Source organism: Hippopotamus amphibius, chromosome 9 (genome assembly GCF_030028045.1).
Source record: "Hippopotamus amphibius kiboko isolate mHipAmp2 chromosome 9, mHipAmp2.hap2, whole genome shotgun sequence".
In the NCBI taxonomy this organism is placed as follows: Eukaryota; Metazoa; Chordata; class Mammalia; order Artiodactyla; family Hippopotamidae; genus Hippopotamus; species Hippopotamus amphibius.
This window is the reverse complement of record NC_080194.1, coordinates 143,920,139-143,941,231: the sequence shown is the minus strand read 5'-3', so window position 1 is coordinate 143,941,231 and position 21,093 is coordinate 143,920,139. Positions and strand designations below refer to the sequence as shown.

Here is a 21,093-nt window from a genome sequence, read left to right as displayed (position 1 = left end):
ATCTGCACACGAGACAAAAGTCCACAGATCTGCCTGCCGCTCTGGTCAGGAGCTGATTTCTCGTTCTGACCAGATGACGTTCACCCACCAGAGGAGATGGGCGAGGGGACCCTCCGTGCTATCCGCCGCTTCCTGTGACCCCATCACTCTTTCAAAATAAAGTCTTTGACATAAACAAGCAAACAACCCATAAACGCCTGGAAGAAAATATGGACTTTTCTATAATCTCTTTGTTAAAAAATTTTTTTTTGCTTTGCAGAAGAATTAGAAATTAAGTAGATAAGTGACAAACCAAGAAAATATCTTCAAACTATATCATAGGCCTAAGGTTGCTAGCGCTGATGTTTAAATAGTTTTTACAAAAAAGAAAAAGGCAAACAGTATAGAAAAATGGGCTAAAGAAATGAATAGATAACAGAAAAGGAAATCAGATGAAAATATGCTTAAAAAATAGCAGGTAGGAAAACTTAAAACTGAAGTCGTTTTGTCATTGGAAATGCGAATATTAGAGAAAAATGAATTCGGGGGTATCTGAATCAATTAGAAAGCTTTCAAGCATGGTTTAGGCAACCCAGCTAAGTGACTCTACTTTTCAACTGTAAATTTTATGGAATCTAAATACAGATAAAGTATTTCCAGCGCAAATGCGGTGTGCAAATCGAGACGTGCTGTCAATGTAAAATAGGCACCAGAGTCCACAGACTCTGTATAAGGAGGAAGCTCGCTCATGAATAAACCGTTCATCGATTACATGTTGAAACGGTGATATTTTGTTGACCTGGCCCAGTCAGCCGTCTGCGGTCCAGGCCCAGTCGGCCTGAGGGGGAGACTTGCCTCTCAAGCTCGGGGCACGGGCCCCATCCTCTCACGCTCTCCTGCTGAACTTAAATGTGGGGTTGGACCCCGACTGCTCCTGCCCCTGGGTGTGACCTCAGAGCATCGTCCTGAGGACGAGGTCCACCCCTGCGGGGCTGGCGGGGCAGAGGCACGGCCTGGGTCCCGGTTGAGACGTCGAACTCCGACCCCTCGGGCCTGCGCCAGCTCTGCTCCTCTTCCCTTAGTCACAGTCTTCCTTATTTTGTGTCAGACGACTGGATTTTGGTACTTGCAGCCAAAGCATCCTCTGACCCCCTGGCAGGGTTAGGGTGCACCTGCTTTGAGCCCTTCCGCAAGGCCCAACAGGGAGCTGGAGCCCGGGCCACACGACTTCCCGCCAAGTGTCAACAGAAAGCAATTTCCTCCCACCCTCGCCCCAATGTGCCGCCAACACTCGCCGAGCGCCAGCTGCCAGCCTGGCCCTGGGCTGCAGGTGAGCTGCACGTTAATAGGAGTTTTCTGGGCTTCCCTGGTGGCGCAGTGGTTAGGAATCCGCCTGCCAACGCACGGGACACGGGTTTGAGTCCTGGTCCGGGAAGACCCCACGTGCTGCGGAGCAACTAAGCCCTGAGCCACAACTATTGAGCCCACATGCCGCAACTACTGAAGCCCGCACCTGGAGCCCGTGCTCCGCAAGAGGAGAAGCCACCGCAATGAGAAGCCCGTGCACTGCAATGAAGAGTCGCTCCCGCTCTCTGCAACTACAGAAAGCCCGCACACAGCAGTGAAGACCCAATGCAGCCAATAAATAAAAAATAAAATAATAGATTGTTTTCAAAACACAGGAGTTTTCTGTGCAGACCCCCAAGGGACCAAATGGAGTTTCAAAGCAAGCTGGGGAGAGAGGCCTCGTCCCGTGCCCACCCCAGAAAAGCCGCTCCGGACACTTGTTGAACGAAGGAGTGAAGGCGTGAGAGTGTGCTCCCGGCCTCGTGGGCCCTTCCTGCCTGTGCTGAGCCTGGGGGCCTCCCGACGTGGGGGGTACCCCTGCCCGGTTCAGGAGGGTCCTGAGCGCGGGCCCAGAGGCTGGGGCTCCGCTTGCCCGAGAGGGTCTCTGCTTCTTTTCCTCTTGCCCGTCTCTGTCCACACCCTCCCCCACCTTGGGAAGGAAGCCAGGGCCCCTGTGGGGACACGCCACCTCTCCTCAGCTCTCGGCCAGCTCTGCGGCTCCTACAGGGTGAACGGGGCCCCCGGAGCTGGTGCTCTGTCCTGCCCCTGGGGGAGGTGGCCGGGGTCCCGGGGCTGCTGACAGCGGGGTACCACCTCACGCAGCAGGGCGGGGCGCCCCAAAGCTTGTCGGGCCGATGGACATCGTGGGGCCGGAAGGGACCTGCTAGACGTGGGGGGTGGGGGGGAGAACCACTTGACCCCCTCCCTTTGGGGCCGCAGCAGAGGCCAGCCTCCCCGGGAAAGACAAAGGCATCTAGTCACTTCCCCGAGAGGCTCACATCCAGCTGCCCCGTCCTAAAGAAACACACAGACGTTTCGCCCGGTGTGGTGATTTTTCCAGACGCGCACGGGGCCACGCGGCCTCTCAGGAGGGGAGCGCGGAGCCTGCCCGCGGGTGAGGGGCGCGGGCTCCCACCACTTGGCCTCCGCCAGCCCCGCCCCACAGAGCCCCCGTGACTTCAGAGGGACGCCACCCCACCTCAGGGAGTCCGAGGAAACGTCTTCATTCACAGCAGGCGGGGGACGTTTGCGGCCGTCCCAAAATAGCCCCAAGGAGCCGCCTGCCACCCCGGGAATGCCCGGAAACCACGCCCGGCTGAGCACAGAGGTCACCCAGCTCCCAGGCCTTGGACGCTCGAGGGGACTTGAGGAAGCTTCCAGAAGAGCAGTGGGTCACAGCTCCTCCAAGGCCTGGTCCACGGGAGCCACAGGAGAAGCAGCTGCTCAGGGGGTGAAGGAAGGAGGCGCCAACGAGGCAGGACGGGACAGGGAGCACCTCTCCCCGGGGCCTCGGGGGCTCCTGCCCCTCCGGCCCCGCGGCCCCGCCGACCGGTGGCCTCTGAGACGTGAGGGGCGAATCCTGGCGGCCGGGGCAGCCCCGGGACACTTGCCAGTCGTCACGACGGTGCCGCCGAGGGAGGCCCAGGCTGAGCACGGGACCCCCAAGGGGAGGGCAGGGCTGCTGCCACCTCGGAGCCAGGAGCAGAGTGCAGACCCCGAAGACTCGGCCAAGATCACAGGGCCTGGCAGGGAGGGGCAGGCAGGCCCCGCTCGGGCTGCGGGCACGCGGCCGCAGGCAAGCCGCTCACGGCTTCGTGCCTCGGTTGTTGCATCTGTGAAATGGGGCTGATGCCAAAATCCCAGCCGAAGGGCTGTGAGGCCCAGATCCTCTCCCGGATCACGGTCACAGCCGCTGGCCTCTGCCCACAACCCCGTCCTCTCTCTGTTCCTCCCACAGACACAGCTGGAGGCCCTTGCTGACCCTGGCGGGGACCGTGCGAAGGAAGCAAAGATCCGGCTCCTTCCTGCCCTCAGGAGGGAGGCCCCGGAGCTGCCAGGTCCCCGTAGACTCAGGGGACAGGGAGGGGCCTCCGGAATGCCTGGACAGTGCCCGGGGCACAGTCCTCTCTCCGTGGGCCTGCAGCTGCCGCCCATTTCCTTTCCAAGCGGGCTTTTGCTGTGGCCATGCAACATTCCAGAGAGAGGGAGAGCCCGGCGGGGCAGGGCCCGGCCCGTTGTCTGCAGGGAGGCTGCGTCTGGGCCCCGGGGTCTCAGGGGAGGTGGTCCCATCCAGCCTCGGGGATGACGGTGTAGCTCCGCCCCGTGACACCCAAGGCCTCCGGGACGAGCACCGGCGGGTGTGCACGGGCTGCAGGGAGCGCCCGAGGACCCGGGGCGGCCTGTCCCTCAGAGGAGGTCAGTCCCGCTGGGCCCAGTGGTGCAGGGCCACGGGCTCTCAGCGGGCACCGGGCCCTCCTGGGGAACGGGGAGGGGCAGGGACGTCGCTGTCCCCTGGGCTGCACCGAGGCCGCAGCCACCACCTGCCCTGTGTCCCGCGTCCCTTCATCGGCGTCCAGCCGGAGCCGTGGAGAAAGGCCACAGACACACAGAAAATGCCGAGGGCCGAGGAAGGACCTGCTTTAATTCCAGCATGCCTGCATGCGTGTGTCGTGTGCAAAGGTAACGTCTACTAATTGAGCACTTACTGTGTCCTGTTACACCTCCCAACCTGTCGAGGCTCGTGTCAGACCCTGGCGGCGGGTCTGCAGTCACCCATTCTCCAGACAGAGAGACTGGGAGCAGAGAGGTCACGTGACTCGCGAGCCATGGGTCTGACTCCTAATCCCCACATCGGGCCCCAGTTATTTAAGTTACACTTGTATTTCAGGGTCAGTGCTGTCTCTCTGGTGAATTGGTTTTGGAGGCCGTGACCCAGGCCCACGTGGGCTCTCCCCATGGGGTCTCGCGGTGGGCATTTCCGTGTGGCCTGACCGGGGTGACTGTCTCCGGGGGTGAGTGGATGCGTGTCCTGCACCTAGCTGTCCTCAGACGCCCGTGTGAAGAGGAAAGGTGGGGGGACAGCATGTCCCCCTCCCCACAGCCACCCCCAAACCCAGTACCAGGGCGTCCACCCACGTCCACCCTTGGACGGTGGCCCTGACTTCACCCTCTGCCCCATCTGCTGAGCCCCCGTGGCAGATCTGGAGCTCCCAGCGGCCCCTCCACCAACTGACAAGCGGGGTTCTGAGGCAGGTGGGGGAGCCTGGCTTCAACGCACCCCCGGAACCCCCGGTCGGAACGAACCACTGGGCCACACGGATGCCCAGTGATGCAGAAGGACTCCCTGGACCCGGGGAGGCGTCAGACCGGGAGCCGCTGCGGCTTCCTTCCACCCGAAGCCACAGCCAGCCTGTCCTCGCAGCCTCCAGGCCACGGGGCCCAGGAGAAGCGGCGGCCTGGGCCACGCCTCGGAGCCATGCCGGAGGGGCCCCTGGGGCCTCGAGGCGCCCGGCATCCCACCCGCTCAGGAGGAGACCGTGGGGCACCCCCTCCACCCAGGGCCCCTGGCCAGAGGCTCTGCCGGTCTCAGGCCCGGCTCTGGGGCCTTGGCGCCCCCTGAAATGGGAATCCAGAGGCGGGGCTCCCCGGGTGGGGGGGTTGGGCCCTGCCTTGAGCCCCTGGACACGCCCCCTCCTGCCCTGAGCGGGCCCTGAGCCCCGGCTCACCACTGCGCACCGTCTACCCGCTCTGACGCCGGCTTCCCTACCAGGAAAGCAGGGACCTTGTTCCTGCTAACGAGGAGCTGAGTGGGCGTGAGGTCTCCCGCACGCGCCCCTCAGGCACGGAGCCCGTGGCCGCTCTGTCCCGGACGCACCGTGTGGGCTCCAGGATGAGGGCTCAGAGGTGAGGGCAGCCCCTCTCTGAGCCTCAGCTTCCCATCTCCAGGGCGGTTTGCATGAGAAACTGCCAAGGCTCCTTCTGGCGCTCCCAGCCCCGGCCTCCAGGGACCACACAGGCCAGCGCCGCGGACGGACAGATGGACGGACAGTGCCGGCTTCCTGGTGCGGGGGGTGGGCCGGGTCCCGGCAGTTAACCTTCCTGGTGGCTCCCAGGAAGGGGCCTGTTCCATGGACTTCCCGCCCCCACACCCACAGGGCTGCTGGCGGGACACGCCTGGCCGCCCGCCAGCTCCCCGGCATGCCTGGGGGTGACTCCTGGAGCCCGGCCAGACGCTGTCACACGTCCCAGGGGCCCCTCAGCCTTCCCCGCCTTTGTTTCCGATGACTGGGCTGGGGGTGAGCTGTGGAGCTGCTCAGAATCCCGCCCAGGATGTCAGGCCTCCGGGGGGTGGGAGCCGACCGTGGGGGGGGGCCACGCTGACACCCCTCCTTCCAGGAAGGTGAGGGGGGGGGTCCTCCTGGAGGTGCAAGAGACGGCGGGACGGTCGTCACAGGCTCCGGCTCACGTGCGGCGCACAGGCCGGGGTCAAGGACTGGGGTGAAGGGGGGACAGGATGGCGTCAGCCCTTGGGGGCACGTGGGGGTCCAGGGGCCTCTGCCTGCCGGAGGGGCCTCAGGCGTCTCCCTGCCACCGGCAAAATGAGGTGGGAGAGGGCAAGGCTGAAGGGGCCACGCGGGTGGGGTCCGACCCTGCGGCCGGCCACCCGGCCCCGGGCCCGGCCCCACGGGCCTCCCTCGCGCAGCCGCCGGCGGTGCCCCCGGGTTAAGAGCGGCAACAACTGCGCCCTATTTATATCCTCAGCCCCGCCGTCCCCCGGCCGCGGCCAGCCGGCCCAGCCAGGGCTTCCACCACGATCAGCTTACATTTAAAATAAATGTTTCCTTAGCTCGCCTCTGATCTCCACGGAGAATTTCGGGAAGTGGTGAGACAGGTCCGGACCCTGAGCGAGGCCGCCCTGCCAGGCACCCGGGCGCAGGCCGGGCCGGAGCCGTCCCCAGGCCGCGGCGCCCGGCAGCAGAGACAGGCCGCCCCGGAGGCCCCTCAAGACTGGCTGTGGGAGGGACACACGTGGACACCCGGGGCCTCGTGCTCAGGGTCAAGAGGGTGAAACGTAACGTCAACGTCGCGGCTCTTTCCAAAGACACGCCCGCCTCCTCGCTCTGAGGCAGGGTCTCCGCAAAGGAGGGATTTTCAGAACCTGGGGGACACGCAGAGCAGCCCCCTTGCCCATGCGGTTCCCCGGGCTGACTTGGGAGAAGGGGGGGGGCCGGGACCCAGGGCCAGAGCCGGCGAGACGAGAAGAGCCCGAGCTTGACAGACGGGGGCTCCCGGGGAAGAGAAGCCCAAGCGGACGACCCCAGAGGGGCCAGGCCGGCTCCAGCCTGGGAAGGCAGGGCTCGGGGTGGGGAGGGGACCCACCTGCACCCCACCCCTGGCTGCACAGCCGCCTCCACGGGCCCCAGCAGGCTCCGAGGGCAAACCCAACCCCGAACCACACGCAGCCCCTGTGCCCGGGACGCCCCGAGGAGGGGCAGCAGCTCCCCCGGGAGACGAGGGGCTGGTGGGAGGAGGCAGCTGGGCTGGGCCCGTCCTCCTTTGCGTTTACGGGGTGACTGTCTCAGGGCGGGAATGCTAATTACCTCCCCCGCTGGAGCAAAGGAATCCGGAGAAGAGGGCCCTCCCTGCCTGCAGATCGCAGTGACCGGGCCCTGCTCCGGCGTCCTGCTTCCGGGAGTGCCGGCTGAGAGCCTTCTGTCACTGGGACCCTCACATCCCTCCCAGGTGGGAGTGTTATTCTGCCCACTTGACAGAGGAGAAGACTGAGGCTCCGGGAGCTGAGAAAGAGCCCGTGGGCAGCAGAGCAGACCAGGGCCTGCTGACGTTGGAGGCCGTGCTTGACCACGCCGGGCTGCAGAGAGGAGGGTGGCTGATGGCAAGAACAGCAGCCACACGTGTTGAAGGCTGAGTCCACGCAGCCCCGCAGCCCACGGAAGGGAAACCCGCTCTTGACCCCGAGGCCGTCTCTCAGGCAACTGAAACTACAAGTGCTGCGTTTCCAAGCCCAGCAAACATTGGGTGCCAACTGTGTTTTCCACCTAGTGCTGTGGCATGCTGGAGCCACAGTCCCGTGGGGGAGACAGAGGAGTGTGTGGGCGGCCCCGTGCAGGAGGCCTGGGCTGTGAAACTGCAGGAGAGCCGGGGAGGGGAGAAGCATCTGCGGGCGGGGGGCTTCAGGGACAGGCTGATCCAGGATCTGCTGCCAAAGCTGGGTCCTGAAGCCTGAATAGAAGTTTTCCACTGGCAAGAAGCATTCCAGGTGGAGAAGAGTGTGTGTGAAAGTGTGACATGTGCCAGAGCGTGCTGAGTGCCAAGCATGTTGGGGCCAAAGAGGCCGGCGGGGCTGATGCACCAGGCAGGGGCCCCGCGAGGAAGCCCCGGTGTGGGGCAGGGGCAGGACCTGGTTCCAGCTCCTGGCCCCTCTGCCACCCTGCCGCCCCTCCATCTATTTCCAGCCCTCCTCCTAGACAGCCTCTGGCTGGGAACCGGAGGTGGCGCGGGGCGGGCACCCACCCCGAGGGGGCAAGAGCTCCTCCGGCCAAGACACCAGGCACTTCCTGACTCTGGGCCCAGATCTCCGGGGAGGGGGCGGGCACCGAGGGGGCGGCATTCCGGCTGGCATTCCAACTCCTCCTCCACGATTTGTCCATTTCCTGCCCTGGCTGCAAATTTCAACCATTTCCTTCTTGGGCCACCTCCGGCCTTTGCCGCTGCCTGGCCCTGCGCTGACCCTGGCAGGGGACAGGACGGTCCTTGTCCTGCCAGCTCCAAGTTTGGAACTGGCCTTGTCCTCAGCTGAGTACCCTGCCAACAGGCCCCTGGATGCTTGGAGGGGCACCGAGCCAGCGTGGTGGGGAGACTGGGGTCCGATCCGCTGAGCAGCCCCGGCCGTGCGCCAACGCTGTGCTACACACGCGGCGCCTACTGCGTGCCTGAGCAGGGCTGCTGCTGGAGACCCTCTAAGGCAGGATGACGGCAGGAGGCGGGCACCACCACCTGCCAAGGGTGAGCGTCTGCTTGAAAGCACGGTCTCTCCTCCCAGGGAGGCTGTGCTCAGAGGAGGGCCCCCAAGGTGCAGAGGGTCCCGGCCCCGCGGGTGAACGCCTAGAACCCCTCACCTCAGCAGACACACCTGAGCACGTCCCAGGAGAGGCGGCAGGTTTCTTTGCAGAAAGTTAGCAGACCGGACGGACAACCGTTTGTTTGCAGGCACCCTCTCTAAGTTTAGAGGATGTCCTCCTGTGAGAGCAAGGTCCCCTAGATGAGGCAGGGGCTTCCCAGACCCCCACGCAGGGATCATCCAGTCCTGGGCCTGGGCTCTGCCAGAGGCCCCGTGCGAAGCCCCCCCAGGCAGGTGCAGGAAGGCTGGTTCTGGTGAAGGGGCCCCAAAGGACCCCTCCCGAGGTGGCTGTGCGAGCCACAGGCCCGCAGCCTACAGCATCCTGGAGTGTCCAGAGCTTGTTCAGGAATCTAGAGCCTCCCTGAATAAGCAATCCTCGCCACGTGTCTTTTGGGCATAAACTGGCTGGAGTGGAGACCGCTGCCTGCAGCTGGGAGTCCAGGCTGGCGCTGGGCGGGAAGCTAGGCCCCCGGGGAGGAGGCCCCTCAGCTCCGGGGTCCACGGCCACTCCGTCAACGGTGGCGGCGGCGTGGGGCGCCCACCTGCCCCGGGACCCCTCCCGCCAGCCCCCGGCACCAAGCGCCCGGGCTGGGCCTGCCCAGAAGGCCCCTCCCCTCATAGGCTGATACGTCTTCATCCCCGGAAGCAGGCGCCCAGCGGCACCTCTGGGGCGGGGGTGCAAGCCCCCCGCTTCCCACGCGCAGCCCAACCAGGCCTGGGAGCTTCCTGGAGGCCGTGGAGCTCGGTGAGCTCCGCCCCCAACTGCGGGTTCCAGCGTGTGCTCTCCCGGGACCCTGGGAAAGGCCCAGCCGCGCCCCTGTCCGGGGACCACCCTACCTGGGCCAGCACAGGGCACCCCCGCGTCTCCTGGGGTCAGCCTCACACTGCAGTGTGAATGACAGGCCCGGAAGAGCCACGGCCGCGCCTTCAAAACGGGGAAGCGACTGCCCTTGCTGGGGGTCTGTGGGATTTGGACCCCTGACCACCAAACGGGTTGACCTCGCCCGCACTGAGCACGTCCTGACAGTGCGAGGACGATTCCCCAAGATGCCCGGAGAGGACGGCGGAGCCCAGGTCACCCCGCTGTTCCAGCCCAGCAGTGACCGAGCCAGGCCAGCGCGGGGCGGGGGCTTCAGGCAGGGCAGAGAGCACCCTGCGGCCTCCGGGGGCGCACAGACCCCGCGCCCGGGGGCAGCCCCGCTGCGGGAGCCGGGAGAACACGGGGCAACGCGGGCCCGGGGCGCAGAAAGGGCCTGTGCCTCTGGCCGAGGCGCTGGGCGCCCTCCAGCACGCGCTGCGAACCCAGACACGCGGGGAGATTTTCCACACTGGGGCCCAAGGCCCTGACCAGCCTGCCGTTAATAAAAGGTCGGAGGCTCAGCCAGGACGGCCTGGAGAGAGGACGGCCCTGCAACGCGTTCTGACTTTGCGGTGTGACGGCGGAGGAGCCGGCAATGTTTTGCCATGTCTTTTCATGTGGGGATTTTAATATGTCGTGGGAGGCTCCTCCCCAACCCCACTCCAACCCCCCAACTCAGAATCCTGAGAAAATCTCCTTCCACGGTTTCCCATGAAGCAGGTGCAGAGCAGCCGGAGCCGGGGTGGGGGGAGCCCAGGCAGGAGGCCCCCGGTGGGTGCGGCACCGCACCAGCAGGCAGGCAGGTGGCTCCCACTCCCCCAGGACCCCAGCTCCGGGGGCGGGCATCCTCCCCACCCCCCCGGGGAAGAGGCCAGACCCACACCGAATCCAGCTTGCTGAGCACCGTCCACTCACGTAAGATGTGCACATTAAGGCAGACTTTTAAAAGCCCGCTTGTGGGGCTTCCCCGGTGGCGCAGTGCTTAAGAATCCGCCTGCCAATGTGGGGGACGTGGGTTCGATCCCTGAGCCAGGAAGATCCCACATGCTGGGGAGCAATGAAGCCCGTGCGCCACAACGACTGAGCCTGCACGCTAGAGCCTGCAAGCCACAACTACTGAGCCCATGTGCCGCAACGACTGAAGCCCGGGTGCCTAGAGCCTGTGCTCCACAACAAGAGAAGCCACCACAATGAGAAGCCCACGCACCGCAACAAAAAGTAGCCCCCGCTCTCCGGAACTAGAAAAAGCCCACATGCAGCAATGAAGACCCAACACAGCCAATAAATACATAAATAAATCAAAAAAAAAAAAAAAGCCCACTTCTGAGTTAAATACTCAAAGTTCTTGAGCCAAATTCAACCCCAAGGTCAGAGCTCACCACGCTCGTTTCATGGACTCCCTCCCAAGCCGGACAACCTGCACTGGTAAACCGGGTTGCTGGAGGGCCAGGGGTGGGGGGCCAGGAAGCGTCCTCTTCAGAAACCACCAGGCACGAGGGCAGGGCAGCCACACCAGCCCCCAAGCCCCCCAGCGCCGAGCCCGTCCAAGGTCGGGGCCGCGGGGAGGGCATCCCGAGTGGCTGCCCAGACCTTGGCAGGCGGGACGGGCCATCCATCCTCCTGGGCCCCCGTCCCTCCCCACCCACACCGCGGCTGTGACTGGCAGCCGGTTTAACTCGCGGCAGGAGGAAAGGACCCAAATGCATACGGAATGCGTACAGGGTGGCAGACTGGCCACACCCCGGGGCCGCCTGGCCTTCGCACACACCCTGAGGGCAGCAGCGGCTGGTCCTGTGGCAGGTGAGGGCGCGGGAGCCTGGGGTCATCTGGGATTTGCCAAGGCTCCGCAGGCAGGAGGAGAGAGCGCGCAGAACAGAACTCCCCGGGGCAGGTGTCTGGGCCCCGCCTGCTCCGGCCACTCCGGCGAAGCCGATGGGGGTCGGTGGCCCTGGGCTGGTCCATCCTGAGACCCAGCTGTGCCAGGGAGGCCGGCAGATGGGGCTCCACCAAGGACTGTCCGGGCACCCACCTGCCCACGGGCACCCGGGGGTGAGACCAGGCAGGCCTGCCCTCTCCAGAGCCCTGAGCCCACTGACCACGTCGTGCCGTGGGCCTGGGCCCACCCCCCGCCCTCAGGAACAAGCCGGGGGGAGGGCTGGGGTCCAGAGTCAGGGCAGGGCGCCGGCCTCCCCAGGGCCGCCGGGGCTGCGGGTCTGTAGCAAACACGACTCGCCTCTAATAAAACAAATCATCTGAGGCCGGGAAGCCGCAAGAGGAAACAGCTGTGTGCTGCTGGCTGTGACCACGTGTTTCCATGTCCATCTCTCCACGTGCCCGCTCTGCCCCCGGGATTCTGGACTCTTGGCCATTTTCCGACAGCAGAATGCTGTGGGCCGTTTTCAGAGGCCGTGGAACGTGTGCCCACAGAAATCAGACCGCAGACCCCCGCAGAGCGCTGGCTGTATGCTGGCCGGAGACCGTGGTCCTCACATGATGTGACCCAGAGTGGCCCTCAGAGCCACAGACACGGAGGAGGCCAGAGGGACAAGGCCTGTGAACTTAGGCAAGGGGGATCCCTTCATCTCTGAGTGTGATGGTCCAAAACCGGGACAAACCGAAATGTGCGTCGAGGTGATGGGTAAACAGACTGGTGCACGAGGGGATGGCACAAGGATGGGCCCATGTCACGAGCCTGCGATGAGGAGATCCCAAACCAGGAGGGCGCTGGGCGGGTTCCACCTCCGTGACGTTCGGGAGAGGAACGCTGCTCTACAGGGATGGGAGTCAGAGCGGGGTTCCCCTAGGGTGGGGATTGGTCCTAGGCGGTGAGAAAATGTTCCGGGTATTGGGAAACGCCACGTAGCTGGATCTGGGAGGTGGTCACCAGGGGTGCGTGTGTACGTCAGAGCTGTACACACTATTCACGGATTCGCCGTGTGTAGATCGTGTCTCAGTAAACTGCTGTAAAAGACAGGTAAATGCTTGGGGGATGTCAGTGCCTCCCATACCCTGCCCCTCCTTCACCTGAGCTTGAACCCTGTAAAAGAAAGGAGGCAGACACAGGTCTGGGAGAGGATGCATTTTCTCTCCATCCTGTGGGGCTGGGCGACCATCTCTGCAGGCCTAGTGGGAGTGGGGGCCTAGTTGTGGGTCTAAACACAGAGAAACACCAAGACCTGACCCCAGGTCTTTCTAGCTTTGTGATGTTAGAGTAAAAAGGTATGAGGCCAGCAGAGCAGGAAGGTTCCCTGGGATCTCGCTGACACGGAGAAAAAGTCTGGAGCATCACCACGACCTTGTCCTATCTCCTCCTGACCACCGCCTGCCCATGACCATCACTGCTGCCCTTCCGCCAGGACGACTGCCACTGTTGCCGCTGTCATCTCCACCACCACCACCACTACCTCCATCACCTCCACCACCATCACCTCCATCACCTCCACCTCCATCACCTCCACCTCCATCACCTCCACATCCATCACCTCCATCATCTCCATCACCTCCACCTCCAACACCTCCATCACCTCCACATCCATCACCTCCATCACCTCCACCGCCATCACCTCCATCACATCCACCTCCATCACCTCCGTCACCTCCATCATCTCCACCTCCATCACCTCCATCACCTCCCACACCTCCACCTCCATCACCTCCACATCCATCACCTCCATCATCTCCATCACCTCCACCTCCAACACCTCCATCACCTCCACATCCATCACCTCCATCACCTCCACCGCCATCACCTGCATCACATCCACCTCCATCACCTCCATCACCTCCATCACCTCCACCTCCATCACCTCCCACACCTCCACCTCCATCACCTCCATCACCTACACATCCATCACCTCCACCTCCATCACCTCCATCACCTCTATCACCTCCCCCACCATCACCTCCATCACCTCCACCTCCATCACCTCTGTCACCTCCATCACCTCCACCTCCATCACCTCCATCACCTCCATCACCTCCATCACCTCCATCACCTCCACATCCATCACCTCCATCACCTCCACCGCCATCACCTCCATCACCTCCACCTCCATCACCTCTGTCACCTCCGTCACCTCCATCACCTCCATCACCTCCACCTCCATCACCTCCATCACCGTCACATCCATCACCTCTACCACCTCCACATCCATCACCTCCATCACCTCCACATCCATCACCTCCACCATCTCCTCTATCACCTCCGTCACCTCCACCTCCATCACCTCCACCTCCATCACCTCCCACACCTCCACCTCCATCGCCTCCCACACCTCCACCTCCATCACCTCCCACACCTCCACCTCCATCACCTCCACCTCCATCAGCTCCATCACCTCCATCACCTCCTCCTCCATCACCTCCGTCACTTCCATCACCTCCACCTCCATCACCTCCGTCACCTCCACCTCCATCACCTCCATCACCTCCATCACCTCCACAGGCCAGTGCCACAGGCAGGACACTCCCTGGGACTGGGCAGCCTCACGGGGCTGCTTCCAACTGGTCACACATTGCCACTTACGTTTAAACGCATAAAAGTACTTGACACATTAGACACTTAGTCCCTTGGTCACGCAGGCCGTGTTTCAGGTGGCCGTGGACGCACGTGGCCAGTGGCTGCCATACTGGGCCCTGTCCACGTGGGCCAGCGTGGCCATCACAGTGGAACGTTCTTGTGGGCAGGGCTGGGCTCGCGGTGAGAGGTCAGGACTGCGTGGCCCTGGGGTTGAGGGTCCAGCCGCTGCACTGGCCTTTCCTCCCGGAGGCTCTGGCGGGTCTGGTCCGGGCCTCCCCTCAGCTTCTGGTAGCTCCAGCACCCTGGACGCCCCTTGTCGTGCAGAGCAGCCCTGATTTCTACCACCATTGTCCGGTGGCCCCCTCTCCTTAGGCCTGTTTCCCTTGTCTTGAGAGGACGCCAGCCATCAGCTTCCAGGTCATCCCACGCCAGTATGGCCTCAACTTAACTAATGACGTCTGCAAAGTCCTATTTCCAAATAAGGCCACAGTCACCTGTCCCAAGTGGTCATGAATTCTGGGGGCACATCGCTGAACCCAGCATGCCCCTCAGCCCCGGGCACCCATCTGTGCCGTCTCACAGAGGGTCCCTCTGTCTCCACCTCCAGGTCACAAGCCCCGGGGTCGGCACCTGACTGCTCACCCCCGCATACCCAGCACCTGGCCTGTGGCGGGGACTCCACCACCACCTGCCCGATGAATGACTGAGTGATGAGTAACACGGGCCCGTGTCGGCCGAGTCCAGGTCTCTGCAGGGCCTAGGCACACCGGCCACCCCGAGCAGGAAACGTGCAGGTCCAGGGGCACGACGCACGTCCAAGGCCCGGCTCTGCTGGGTGACCGGGTCAGCCGTTTCCCCGCCAGAGCCCCCGCTCTCTCGTCTCTATGATGGGGGAGGAGAGGCTCCCTTCCAGCTTGACCTGGGGGCCAGGGAAGTTGATGGGCACCATCTCCAAGACGGCCCTGGTTGAGGGGTAGGTGTCAGAGAAGGGCTGTCAGAGGCCTCGTCCCGCAGACCTGGGGGCCCCTTCCACGGAGCATCTCGCCCAGCATGGTGGGTGCCCCTGCCGCCCCACCCCCCACCCAGAATCCCTGGGGGCTGGAACGGGAGGGAGCTGGGGGGGGAGGTGCAGCTGCCCGGGAAGCTCCCGGAAGGCGGTCGCCCGGAGCGGGGCGGGGCCTCCTCACCTGCCCTGCTCGGGCAGAGGGCTGGGGGCAAACGGTCCTGGCAGCTCCCCAGGGGCTCCTGGGCAGCTCGGGTTTCTAAGGAGCGTAAACTGTCTTACAAATTAAGAGAGCAACTCCGATGACTGAAGACATAAAAATAGCTCTGCTTACTCAGTCCCTTCTCTGAGTTCTGTGGGAAAGAGTCCGGCGGCCAGAGAGCTGACCCCAGGCCCTCGCGCAGCTCATGGAGAGAGCGTGGGAGGACGTCCCGGGGGTGGGTACCACGTGGCTGGAGGTCCACCCTGCATCGTCCCGCGGTGACGAGAAGGCAGCACCACCCCGAGGGCCCCGGCTGGCCTGGGAGCCCAGGTCTGGCCACGGCGTCTCTGGCCCCTCATTGTGTCACTTCCTCTCCTAAAACTGCCTTTTCCCAGCCTCTCCTCCACCCAAGGAGCAATCCTTTGACCCCCTTTTAATGTTAAGAAGGAAAATCTTACTACACAAGTACACACATATCCTAAACCAGTCAGAATGTTTTGGCTGCAAATACCAAAGAACCAACTTGAAACAGCTTTAAAATATATTACATCACATGACAGGAAGTTTGAGTTGGTGCACAGAGATTATGTGACATCACAGGACTCGGGTCCCTCCTCTTCTCTGCTCTGCCATCCTCACTTGGCCTCAGTCCTCAGAATTGGCCCTCGTGGTTGCAAGACGACTGTTATAGATCCAGACGTCACATCCTTATCCAGCAACCTCTAAAGACACACCTGCCTGTGCCCCTTTTTTAAGAGCCAAGAAGATGTTCCCAGGAGCCCTCAGCAGTCTTCTCTAAGGTCCCATTGCCAAAATTATTACAGAAAGTTTGTCTTTTTTCTTTATGCTAACATGAACATTTGTGCCAACACCGTACTGTTGTTCACTGTAGCCTTGTAGTATAGTTTCCGTCCTGCAAGGCTGCAGTGATCAAGACAGTATGGTACTGGCACAAAAACAGAAATATAGATCAATGGAACAGGATAGAGAGCCCAGAGAGAAACCCACGCACATATGGGCACCTTATCTTTGACAAAGGCGGCAAGAATATATACAATGGAGAAAAGACAGCCTCTTCAATAAGTGGTGCTGGGAAAATTGGACAGCTACATGTAAAAGAATGAAATTAGAACACTTTCTGAAACCATACACTAAAATAAACTCAAAATGGATTAAAGACCTAAATGTAAGGCCAGACATTATAAAACCCTTAGAGAAAAACATAGGAAGAACACTCTATGACATACATCAAAGCAAGATCCTTTTTGACCCACCTCCTAGAATCATGGAAATAAAATCAAGAATAAACAAATGGGACCTAATGAAACTTAAAAGAACTTACGGGTTTTTTTTGCACCGCGAAAGAAAGGATTAATCTCCAAAATATACAAGCAGCTCATGCAGCTTAATACCAAAAAAGCAAATAACCCAATCCACAAATGGGCAGAAGACCTAAGTGGACAGTTCTCCAAAGAAGACATGCAGATGGCCAACAAACACATGAAAAGAGGCTCAACATCACTAATCATCAGAGAAATGCAAGTCAAAGCCACAATGAGGTATCACCTCACACCAGTCAGAATGGCCATCATCACAAAATCTAGAAAAAATAAATGCTGGAGAGGGTGTGGAGAAAAGGGACCCCTCCTGCACGTTTGGTGGGAATGTAAGTTGGTACAGCCACTATGGAAAACAGTATGGAGGTTCCTTAAAAAACTAAAAATGGAACTGCCATATGACCCAGCAGTCCCACTCCTGGGCACATACCCAGAGAAAACCATCATCCAAAAAGACACATGCACCCCAGTGTTCATTGCAGCACTATTTACAGTAGCCAGGACGTGGAAGCAACCTAAATGCCCATCAACAGATGAATGGATAAAGAAGATGTGGCATATATATACAGTGGAATATTAGCCATAAAAAGGAACGAAATGGAACTATATGTAATGAGGTGGATGGATCTAGAGACTGTCATAGAGTGAAGTAAGCCAGAAAGAGAAAAACAAATACCCGTATGCTAACTCATATACACGGAACCTAAAAAAATGGTACAGGTGAACCCAGTGACAGGGAAGAATAAAGATGCAGATGTAGAGAACGGACTTGAGGACACGGGGTGGGGGGCAAAGGGGAAGCTGGGGCAAAGTGAGAGAGTAGCATAGACATATAGACACTACCAACTGTAAAACAGATAGCTAGTGGGAAGCTGCTGCATAACAGGGAGATCAACTCGATGACAGGTGATGCCTTAGAGGGCCAGGACAGGGAGGGTGGGAGGGAGTCGCGGGAGGGAGGGGATATGGGGATGTGTGTATAAATACAGCTGATTCACTTTGTTGTACAGCAAAACGTGGCACAACAGTGTAAAGCAATTATATTCCAATAAAGAGCTTAAAAAAAATAAAGTGAACGTTTATTCTTTCTGTAATAAGAAAAAGAAGTAATCCATTTTTATAAAGAAACATTCTTTTCAATAGAGCACAGGCTCTGGACTCCAAACGGTGGGCTCGGCCCTCCCGGGGCAGCCCCAAGCGTGCAGGGAAAACCTGGGATGAGGCGGCTTCTCCCCAGGGCCTGACGCGGGAAGAGCCTGCGTCTCGCCCTCCTAAGCCTGACTCGGGTGTCCTGGCCGGCGGGCAGGCCCCCGCATGTTCACTCAGGGGCCCAGGCTCCAAGCGACCAGGGCTCTGCCCCCCTCAGTCCCTCGGAGGGGCCTCCGCTCAGCACAGTGAGAGCAGGGCGGACGGGCGCGCAGGGCGGAGGGCCACGCGGCCTGCACTGCATCCCTCTTCCGCCTCAAGCTGCCGCGGCCCAGCCCGGCGCGGACACTGGCTCTCAGGTCCTCCCAGCACACCCGTGACCCCGCCCCGCTCGGACAGACCACCCACCTGCAGTGGTTTCCCACTGAAGCAGGAGTTCTCAGGGCTTGGACCCCAAGGCCTCCAATGGCAGCAGGAGGCGTTTTAAGCCTCACCCTGGCTCTTCTGGGAGAATAACACCGACACGCTGGGGTTTGTAAGAAAAAGGACACCAGTGACCCGTGTCCTTGTCTGCTCTGGCCAGCACGTGGGGGTCTCTGCTGCCCTCCGGGGAGCTGGTCTCAGCGGGGGTACCTGCCCTGTCCCAGCCAGGCTGAGCCCTGCGTCCCCAGTGCTGAGCAAACCCTCCCCTTTGGTGAAGCGTTTTGCACGATGGGGGTTAAGACTGAAGCACCGTTGTTGTTTTTATTAAAATACAAAATTAATTAATTCAGCCATTTCTCCTGACCTCGAAATGTTGGAGGAGCCGAGCAAGCAGAGAGATGAATTATTCATATCTTTGGAATTCGTTCTCCAAACATGTGCAGAAATAAATTGGGTTTTCCTCCTAAAATGGGGCTGTTTCACCTGAAGGGCTGTGAGTTTGAGAAATGAGACTTTACCGGCAGAGACCACAGCCGCCCCCACCGTGGCCAGGGCAGCAGGGAGGAGCAGGCAGGTGGACGGCCCAGCGGCGGGTGCGGAGGACACGGGAAGTCACGCCCCTGGGCGTCCTGTCCCGGGCAGAGGGAGGCGCGGCAAGCGGACACGGCCAGGCAGAGGGCGAGGGTCCAGGGCCCGAGCTGTGACCTGGACCTGCTCTGCGGCCTCGCCCCCACCCTGCTCCCCACTGCTCTGTAAACGAACCGGCGTGGCACCAGCGCCCTGGGCCTCCGACCCAGACACGCCTGGTGGGCTTCCTTCAGCTCATCCGGCCCAGTGCCTGGACCTCCCCCAGTGCAGGAAGGCTTTGCTGGCCCTCGGTCAGGTCTTCCCAGCCGGACATCTCCCTTGGTGCTGTGCGAAGGCCCAGGGTGTCCAAGAGCTTTTACAAGGTTGGGGGAGGAACGTCTGGCCCTGTCGGTGTCTCTGGTTTAGCTGTCCTGGTGGCTCTGGGCTCATCTGCCACCTGTGAGTCTTCCTTGGCGAGGCGACCAAGGGTGTCTGGACAGCTCCCGTGCATCTGGACCGGGCTCTGAAAGCCTCTGCAGAGGGGCTCGCTGTCCGGGGACCGGGCAACCACACAGGAGCACGCGAGGCTGCCCAGCCCAGGCTGGGTGAGCGCTTCCTCTCTCACCACAGCCAGGAGCTCTGACCTGGGCGTCCGCCTGGTCCTGACCTGAAGGACCCAAGCCTGATTCCTCACTTCCTGATGAGGGTGACGACCACCTGCCCGTGCGTCCGGCGCTCAGCTCACGGGCAGGGGCGTGACCAGAGCGGAGCCCATCACCAGGGTTCCTCCACCCTTGTGAGCTGGAGGGTCTGGAGGCTCTGAGGGGCAGGCCTGTGGCCCACCCGGGTGCGAGGTGCCCCCGCCCAGTCAGCCCTGGCAGAGAAGCAACGCCAGGCACCCCCTTCTGAGGTTGCAAGGTTTGCTCTGTTTGCAGAAAGCCAGTCTGGGCCAGTCGGCCTCCGGGGCAGAGGGCAGGCTGTGTGGAGGCCAAGATGAACGCTGGGAGCAGGCTGGCCGCCCCGGCCAGCAGCGGTGGGAAGACGGGACGGACGCCCCCCCCCCCCGCCCCCGGAAAGCAGAGGGCTTGATGTGAGTGAGGGAGGAGTGGCCCCGGGACCTGGCCAGGGGCTTCATGGGCCCCCCGGGGAGACGGCCCCCAGAAGCCTCTGCCCCGCTTCTCCTGGGCCTCTCGTGGCTGCTGTTTGTGGAGCACCTTCGGGTGCCCACGTGAAAAGGCTGCCGAGGGCTGGGTCAGTGGGAGGCCTGCTGACGGCTCCCGGTCGCATTCCGGGCAGGGAGGCCCTGGGCGGCGGGCTCTGTGCGCCCAGCAGGCCCAGCCCTGGACGCGGAGGGGCGGAGGGGCGCGGGGCCGACGATCCGGCCGCGGTTCCCTCCCTCTAGACCTGGGAAGCACCCATCCAGGGGCACGGTCAGCCCGGTGATCAAAACAAGCCCGGGAGGTACCAGACGGCTGGGGGCGGGGCGACCGAGGCCCGAGCCGTCTTCTCAAGCTCTCTAGCCTCTCTGTGTCCCCCTGGAGTAACCTTCTCGGGAAGGTTAGCGAGCCTTGCTGCACGAAAGCCGTAGCTGTTAGGACGGGCTCCTTCAGTGCCTGTGTAGAGGAGGCAGCATCTCCTGGCTGCAGTCTTCACATTCCCTTTGTACCATGCGTGCCACGTGGTCCAGGCGCACGGCCACACTTTGAGGATCGTCTTCAACCACTGAACGGGAGTGGGTAGAAAACAACGAACAGCCGAGGACCTCGCGGGGCCGACTGAGGACCGACCTGGGAGCCGGGACCACCAGGCACGCTGGCCCAGAGGTGGGGCGGGGCAGTGGTGGGCGCCCAGGGCCTGCCCGTGGTTCTGGCAGCACTGGGGCCCGTGGGGCTCCTGAGCCTGCAGGCCATCCCTTCCTCGCACCTCTGTCGCCCGTGCCCCCAGAGCCCCGGGCCCCCCACCCCAAGGCCGGCCGTTCTCCGCTCAGACCCCCGGCTGCAGGCCGGGCCCAGGTGCTGCCGCGTGAGGCGAGGGGCGGGGGGCGCCAGGCACGCGGCCCCTGCCCTGAGGTCACTGCCTCTGAGAGGAAAGGGGCTGCAGGCCGCGCCGATGAAGGGGAGGACGGGCCTGGGACGGAGGCCGGAGCCGGCGGAGACTGAGAAGAAAGCAGTTCCCCTCCGCAGCCGCCACCTTCCTTCTGTCCTCGGCCACGCGTGGCTTCCCAGAGCCCCACCCCGGCCACGCTGTCCCGAGAGCCTGGGTGGAGCTGGGCTGCGTCCAGGCCAAGCCGCTCGCGCCCCAGACCGGGAGGCAGCGCCCGACCGGGGCCCGGCCTCCGGGGCAAGCAGGAAGGCCCAGGTGGGGCGGGCACCCCGGGCAGGAAGCCAGCGCCTGGTGCCGCGAATTAAGTGCTTCACACGGCTCTGCGCAGCGGCCCAGGCCAGGAGCGTCCGGCCTCCAGACAGCAGCGTCTCGGGGACGGCTTTGTCTCACGTCTGTTTCAGTGTTTGGAAACCCACGGCCGACCTCAGCGAATCTCTCCATCTTGTCCTCTCCTCGAAGACGGCTCATCA

General features: G+C 62.1%; 1 protein-coding gene across 1 annotated transcript; it reads left to right on the top strand.

The window, feature by feature from the left end:
- Positions 1 to 1,255: 1,255 nt before the first annotated feature.
- On the top strand, positions 1,256 to 9,090 carry LOC130861080 (collagen alpha-1(I) chain-like). The gene is made up of 15 exons (XM_057749569.1): positions 1,256 to 1,309; positions 2,053 to 2,215; positions 2,415 to 3,121; positions 3,284 to 3,383; positions 3,571 to 4,005; positions 4,427 to 4,617; positions 4,725 to 4,862; positions 5,096 to 5,229; positions 5,272 to 5,387; positions 5,481 to 5,621; positions 5,722 to 5,725; positions 5,875 to 6,037; positions 6,173 to 6,339; positions 7,069 to 7,209; positions 8,895 to 9,090. The coding sequence occupies exons 1-15, from the start codon at positions 1,256 to 1,258 to the stop codon at positions 9,088 to 9,090; spliced, it is 2,850 nt and encodes a 949-aa protein (XP_057605552.1).
- Positions 9,091 to 21,093: the final 12,003 nt, after the last annotated feature.

Coding starts and splice junctions, on each gene's coding strand:
- LOC130861080 (XM_057749569.1), top strand. CDS start 1,256: ATGTGCCGCCAACACTCGCCGAGCGCCAGCTGCCAGCCTGGCCCTGGG. Junction 4,618..4,724: donor ACGCACCCCCGGAACCCCCG/GTCGGAACGAAC, acceptor TTCCACCCGAAG/CCACAGCCAGCCTGTCCTCG. Junction 7,210..8,894: donor GCCGGGCTGCAGAGAGGAGG/GTGGCTGATGGC, acceptor CGCTGCCTGCAG/CTGGGAGTCCAGGCTGGCGC.